Source organism: Piliocolobus tephrosceles, chromosome 4, assembly GCF_002776525.5.
Source record: "Piliocolobus tephrosceles isolate RC106 chromosome 4, ASM277652v3, whole genome shotgun sequence".
Lineage (NCBI taxonomy): Eukaryota > Metazoa > Chordata > Mammalia > Primates > Cercopithecidae > Piliocolobus > Piliocolobus tephrosceles.
The window spans coordinates 108,188,228-108,195,688 of record NC_045437.1 but is presented as its reverse complement, the minus strand read 5'-3'; the positions used below and the strand labels follow the sequence as shown (position 1 = coordinate 108,195,688).

The following is a 7,461-nucleotide window of genomic DNA, read 5'->3' as shown; positions in this document are numbered from 1 at the left end:
GGCATAGGACCCTAATTCTGACCCCTAGCTGCTCTCTGAGATCGTCTACTTACATAGTTAGTCCTAAACACAGTTATGTAATAGAAAAGCTCCTAATCTCTATTCCATAAGTACTATATAAAATGATAAGTAATTTACTATATCACTTAAATTTTTAAATTTTTGTCAAGTAATTTATCTATATTAGTAAACATAGTTTCAAAAATTGTTTCCCAAGTTTTACATATCCTGAAAGAAAACAATTTTCTGAATATCAGTTTTTCCTGAACAATGCTGTTTAAGCAGTACACTTTAATTAGATGAGAAGCAGCAATAATATATTTGGTATGTAAATATCAACTTAAAACAAATTCCCTTTATTAATCATGAATTCCTTATAAGAGTATAAGAAAATTTAAGTAGCTTTGTGTCAGCCTTATTGGAATTTCAAAGCAGGATTTGCCCTGGTGCCTTAAAAAATAAGTAACAGTATTAGATGAAGAACATTAGAACTATTATTGATAGATCAAGATGAGATAATTTTTTTGAAAACAAAACAAAATATATGCTATCTTACCTTAAGCTTACGCCGGGCATTGAATTCTTGAAGCTTCTTTTGAGCGGTATCCATGTGTACAAAATTGGCTGCTTTACCTGTGACCCACGGATGCTGGAGAGCTTGAAAGGTAGTCAGCCGTTTCTTTGGATCCAAAACAATTAATTTTCTGACCTGAAATAATAAAGAACCATAAACTTAGCGAGGTTTTTATGATGACCTGGGCTTGCCCTCAGCTTACAAACTTGCAGGTCTTATATATTTCCCAGCAGTACCACTAAATATATGTTAGAAAAAAAATGTTTAAGTCCTACTGTAGGTAGGAATGGCTTCAGGTAGCAGTAGCTGAGGGAGTCTGAGTAGACGGGGCCATATACCCCCAAAGTAGCAGATGACTTTCCAACAGAAGTCAAGAAACAGCTCCTCACTTGCCTGTGGACTGGAAGTTCTTTTAAGGCAGAACCAGCAAAATAATTCTGGGCTGCACTTCACAATCACCTAGAATTCAGAACTTAAAGTACATCTGTATGGTAACAGAATGGAATCATTCATAAATCATCATTCTTTCTGTGGGGATTAAATGGCAAACAAAAGGGAGAGTATCCCAGCACTTAACGGAATACTACCGTATGTTTCTATCTTGGGGTTTATAGTTCTTTCTAACCCCTTGAGGGTACCTGAAGGACTAAGCCTAGAATTTAAACATAATTTTATAATCCAAGAAGTCAGTGGCTTGAGGGCATGATTTGCTTAAAGAATGGAATTCAATCAATGGCAGCCCATTCTTGGAGGTTTACTACTGCTTGTGAGGATGGGCAGTCAATAAATTGCCAGGAAGGTCAACAAATAAAATAATCCACAATCCTGGGCTTAGTAGGGGTGACCTGATATGATGTAGAGACTATTGGGAGTCAGGAAGTGCATTCAAGCCCTGGTTATGCCGCTCGCTACTTTTGTGACCCTAGATATAGACAAACACATGAATTGCCTGTGGACACCCCCTCAGGCCCTTTCCTTACAGAATCTTATTTCCACTTTAATTCCTTTGTAATTGCTTCTTAGATGCATATATAAGTTTTTAAAACTTATTTCCACTTTAATTCCTTTGTAATTGCTTCTTAGATGCATATATAAGTTTTTAAAAACTCATGTCATCTTTCAGTAGCCTTATCATTTGGAACTAATAGTGCCAATTCATAAATGAGGGAAGGAGGGAAGCTCAAAAAGTGTTAGTGACTTGCCTCAGGTCAGACAATTTGGAATTGATGGAGCCTGTATTTAAACTCAGGTCTGTGTATGTCAGAGTGCATCTTGTGGCCACTTACACCATGATGTCTCCAAGGTGGTCACTCTCTCTGTACCTTGGCCTGCTCATGTGTAAAATAAGGAGCTTTGAGTGGTTGTAAGTCTCAGGTCTTTTCTACCTCTAATTACCTAAGGAGACGTGAACATAGGCCAAGGAAATCAGGTGGCAAGGCAAATGAGGAATAAATACTATCTGGTTCTCTGTTCACTTCCTTTCTGCACAGAATGTGTGTTTGGGCTAGATTTGTAGTGGACAGAGACATGAGGCTTTTTAGGCTTAAAATCTGAGAGGACATGGAGGAAGGCAGGATGGCTAAGAGAAAGAAGGCATGGTAGTAAATAAAAATCTGATAGTAGTCATAGATATCATCTGTTGAACAGGGCTATTAATAATTTTATGTAAATGAGACCTAATCCTTACATTTTTGACAATTACGTATTTTCTTTTTATTTTCGAATCATTTTTCTCCTCTCCCTCATCATTACTATCTTCCTCATGAAAATGCAAAGAATTTATTGAAAGTCAATGTGCACCAAAAATTTATATACACCATTGCTAATCTTTACATTTGAAGATATTGATAACAATCCTAACTGAATTGTTAGGAAACTTTCTGAAGGTCAAAATCACACTCAAAACCTCGCCATTACCCTGTGGTACCCCTTACATCCAATTCTCCAACTCCTCAGCACTTAGTCTCTGCTGATGACACAACAGATGTGGGTTTTTTTAGTAAGTATACATTTATGGAGCTCAAGGATTCTTCCAGTTCTGAAGTTTTAAGCAGTGATAAACTAACATGGGATCTAGCTGAATGAAGGAACATCAAAGCTAACCCTCTTATTCACTTAATATTTATTAAGGGTGAAAAGAAATGGAAGGAAGGCTAAATAAGAGTACTATTACTAAGTTAGTTGATATTAGTTACTTAACATAGATTATGTTCCTTAATTCTCACAACAACCTAGAGATAGGTACAATTATCCTAGATGAGAAAACTAAAGCATGGCAAGGTTACATCATGAGCCCAAGGTTACACTTCCAGGACATGACAAAGGGGGCACTTAAATCCAGGTGTGTCACTCTAAAACTTCATGGTGTACTTCTGGATCCATTGTTTCATCCAATGAACATTTACTGAGTCTGTACTATATGCCCATGTGGTTCTAAGGTCTGGGTACACATGCTTTGTCCTGCCTCAGAGCTTAAAATCTAATTAGGGAGGACCATTAAATTATATGTGATGACTGTGATGAACTGGGGAGTGCAGGGGGTAAAGGAAGATTTTGGCAGAAGGAACCGACTGTAGGCGGGAGGGACTGAAGGGGAAGGCCGACCATGCCTCCCAAGGGATCTCTAGTGGCAGCTGGGGCTTGAGAATAAGAGTTACCCAGGTGTGTGTGTGTGTGTGTGTGTGTGTGTGTGTGTGTGTGTGTGTGTATGGGTGTATGTGTAATGGAGGAGAAGGTGGAGAGGAAGAAAGAGAGAACATTACAGAGCAGAAGAAAGAGCCATGGCAATATCCTGAGATATGCTGATGATAAACTAGAAATGTGGTGCACTAGACTGAAGAGTGATCAAAGGAAGAGAGATGTCAAGTGAGTGATGGCACAGGAGAGAGTGGCAGGCCCCAGACCAGGCAGCATCATGTAGATCTTGTTATGGGTTTTGGATTTTATCCTAAGATTCTTAAAGCAGGACAAGGACATGATGTGATTTATTTATAAGACCATCCCTTTGAATCCTGTGCAGACTGTATTTGAGAAAGGTATGAGAAGAGGCAGGCAAATCAGATAGGAGGTTGGGGCAGTGGTCCAGGGGAGAGAACTGGATGGATTCAAGGGATGTTTGGGAGCATGAGGTATGACTTGAGGAAGGAGTTGCAATGGCATATCTATGTATCACACATCACACACACTGACTTTCTCTTCCCAGTCATGCTGGAAAAGCCATGAGCCTTAGGGAATCTGTTCCATGAAGGAACACAGAGGGTAAGGAAGAAATGCTTGAAGAAAAAAGAGGACTGGAAAGGGAGTCTGAACAACTGAATCAGCCCTAATAATGTCTTTCTGCTGGGAAGCTGTGTGACCTTAGCAGTCATTTCACCTCTCTGGTCTTTAGCATTCTCATCTTTAAAATGAGAGGAGGACTAGATGCCTCCTAAGAGGCATGTTGTACATCTAAGAGGCATGTTGTACATAATTGTCCTCTTGTACATCTAGATGCCTCTTAGGAGGCATCTAGTCCTCTTGTACATCTAACCTTCTATGATTCAAAAGTCAGCTTTTGATTATGTCTGTGTGGTTTTTCTCTAGTGGATTGATGATAAATGTTTCAATCTCATGTTACCATCCTCTTTATTTTATAAGTGGTGAGTGACCTCCCCAGAAGGTATGGATTTCCTGAATGTAAACAAATGTCAGTATTAACTTAAGTGAGAAGCAATGTAAAAACAAACAAACAAAATGAACTATTAACACAGTGGAACATTTTTATAATGCCAATCTACATAGTGGGACTTATGTTATTATCAGGATATTTTAATAAATTTGAATGAAATTTCAGGAACCAATATTGTTTTCCTTGAAGTATATCTAGGCTGGGTACAGTGGCTCACACCTGTAATCCCAGCACTTTGGCAGGCCAAAGTGGGAAGATCGCCTGAGGACAAGAATTTGAGACCAGCCTGGGCACCATAGCAAGATCCCACATTTACAAAAACAATTTAAAAATTAGCCAGGTGTGGTAGCATGCACCTGTGTCCCAGATACTCAGGAGGTTGAGGTGGGAGGATTGCTTAAGCTCAGGAGTTGGAGGCTACAGTGAGCCATGATCATGCCATTACACTCCAGCCTGGGTGACAGTGAGACCTTGTCTCAAAAAAAAAAAAAAAAAAACAAGAAATGAAGTATATCTAAATTCTAGGCAATTGCAAGCCATGTTAAAACAGAATTCTGTGTCAACTGTGTTTGAATTTACCCAGCACAGCTTTCTTCATAAGCAAGGTTTTAATACTTATCAGGTAGTAAAAGCTCATTAATACTGTGGTAATTGTAGTTTATGATAATTCAACTAGCGATGAGTCAAAAACATATCTAGTTTTTATTCTCAAAGGAAAATATATTAATGAACTAATTTTATTAAAAATACTTTAAAATTGAAAGAAAATATGACATTAATACGGGCAAATTTTTAAAAAATTGTACTGCCCATTAATTCATTAAAAATAAATTTATTTCATTTTGTTTCATTTTGTTTTGGTTACACTTACCAAGTCCTTGGCATTTAGAGATACTTCATCCCACCAGGGGGAGATAAAGTAATATTCACAATTCAGAATTCTTCTGAACATGAACTGATCACCTCTTTCATCATAGAATGGTTCAAATCCACAAAGTCTAGAGGAACAAAATACAGAGAATAAAATGTCTTTAAAAGCTCAAGTATATTTCATCAAATTTCTGCAGGAATTCAAGACTGTTCTTTTTCACAGCTTCCTGCTATGGAAGCAAGTCTACTTAGCACAAGTATGCAATTGCCTTATTACAATTCACTATTGATAGTGTAAACACATAATCAAGTCCTCAGGAAGTAGGAATTAATATAAAACCAACCTAGGATTTCGACAAAAAGCTATAATAATTATAATTATTGTCTAATAATAATAATAATTGTTACAATTCTTATTACACAGAAGAACAAGAATCATAATAGCTAACATTATAGACATTATGCTGAAGCCTTTCCATGGATTTTTTGACAGGTATTGAGAAGACAGACAGGCAGACAGAGATTGAATAGACTTCCAATTTAATATGAAAGGAAAGAGCTGGGACTTTGAAAGTAAAGAAATTAAAAAGTGGAAAGAAGACATTTTCACTTATTTTTATTCTGCCCTATTCTATGAAATCCTCCATAGAAATGAATAAAGCTTTATGATATTTCCATTCCATGCCAGTTTGGATTTCAGAGTGAACAAAGATAGGAGCTGAAACTATTGTCAGGGAATGATCTTAAAAGATGTTTAATATTAATATAGCCACCAGATGCAGCCAATGAGATGAGCAGCCTCAATTTACCTTATTCTTTGTATCATTTTCTACTATGGAGTCAGTTTAAAAATGAATGGGGAAAATGGGATAAAAGGGACAGAGAACTATCTTGGGCATGTTAACAAGAGAGAAAGGAAAAGCAAGTTGTTTGGGACCACCAAGCGTCCACTGTTTATAGATGGGTGGAAGTTCTAAAATCAATAGGGACCAAGAGGGAACTGCTTAAAAAAGCCCATGCCAGGGCATGTGGTGCATTTGAAAAAAATGAGGATGGGAGGGAGGATGAATAAAAGACTTTTTCCCAAAGGCTTCCGTCAAGCTGACCAGGTTGGTACACACCATGAATTTTTTTTTTTTATTATACTTTATGTTCTAGGGTACATGTGCACAACATGCAGGTTTGTTACATATAGCATGAAAAATTAAAGTGCATCCTAATACGATGAGTTTTTAGAACGAAGCAGTTTCGTATGTCCTTTTGCTCAGAGAATGTCCCACTGGGAGAATTTTTGTCTCTTCCAGATATTCTGGAGCCAGCGAGAAAAATGCAAGGCCTGACAGTGCAGAGGCCTGGGCCAATGCATTCTCCCTTTCCCTACTAATGAGAGTCTGCACAGAGAATCTCATTCCCGACCTGCCTGTGGAAGAGCAGCCTAAGGTGAGACGGGACACATGTCCTCACCTTGACAATGGGAGAGTCTGGCCTTGCCTGCCCTGCCCTGCCCTGCTCTCCACAACACTAGAAACCTCTGGCCTGTTGCAGTTAGTCATGGAGAATGAGCCAGCTTTCCAGACTTAGTGTAGGAGTTTCCTTATATTTCCCCTTCTGAAAATCTAGAGACAAAAATGATCACTCAAGAGTTACAGTGTGCACATGCCTTTTCTCTCATTTCAGTCCTGTCAGTGACTTTGTACTTTGGTGACAGAGGTAAAAGGTGTCAACTTCAAGCCTTAGGGCAGAACTGTAGTGTTGAAAGCTAAAGGAGAGAGTTTGAATCTCTGATGCTATCTGATTTCTGATCGGATCATAAGACCCAGTCCTGCAGCTTTTGCCTGTAGGGGCAGAGGGTTTAGGTATAAAAGGTAAAGATACGAGAATTCCTGGGAGAAAAAATAGGATGGCCTATTTTCATTTTTCATTTGAAAATTTCATTTTCATTTTCAGCCTAATGGCATTCTTAGAAATAGCAAGGCCATATCAATAGCCTGGTGGTGACAAGCTAGAACTCTAAAGAAGGAAAGAGTGGGTCGGGCGCGGTGGGTCACACCTATAATCCCAGCACTTTGGGAGGCTGAGGCAGGTGGATCACGAGGTCAGGAGTTTGAGACCAGGCTGGCCAGCATGGTGAAACCCCATGTCTACTAAAAATACAAAAAATTAGCCGGGCATGGTGGCACGCGCCTGTAATCCCAGGTACTCAGGGGGCTGAGGCAGGAGAATCGCTGGAACCCAAGGCGGAGGTTGCAGTGAGTCGAGATTGTGCCACTGCACTCTAGCCTGGGCGACAGAGCAAGACTTCATCTCAAACACACACACACACACACACACACACACACACACACACACA

General features: G+C 39.0%; 1 protein-coding gene across 2 annotated transcripts in view; it reads right to left on the bottom strand.

The window, feature by feature from the left end:
• The window catches only part of CAMK4 (calcium/calmodulin dependent protein kinase IV), a 275,261-nt gene that overhangs the window by 11,395 nt on the left and 256,405 nt on the right, over positions 1–7,461 (bottom strand). For both annotated transcript variants that reach the window (XM_023212267.2, XM_023212268.2), the window contains 2 exons: positions 5,113–5,239; positions 557–709 (listed from right to left, as the gene is read on the bottom strand). In XM_023212267.2, coding sequence (XP_023068035.1) covers positions 557–709; positions 5,113–5,239 — 280 coding nt within the window. The remainder of the gene's footprint in view (positions 1–556; positions 710–5,112; positions 5,240–7,461) is intronic.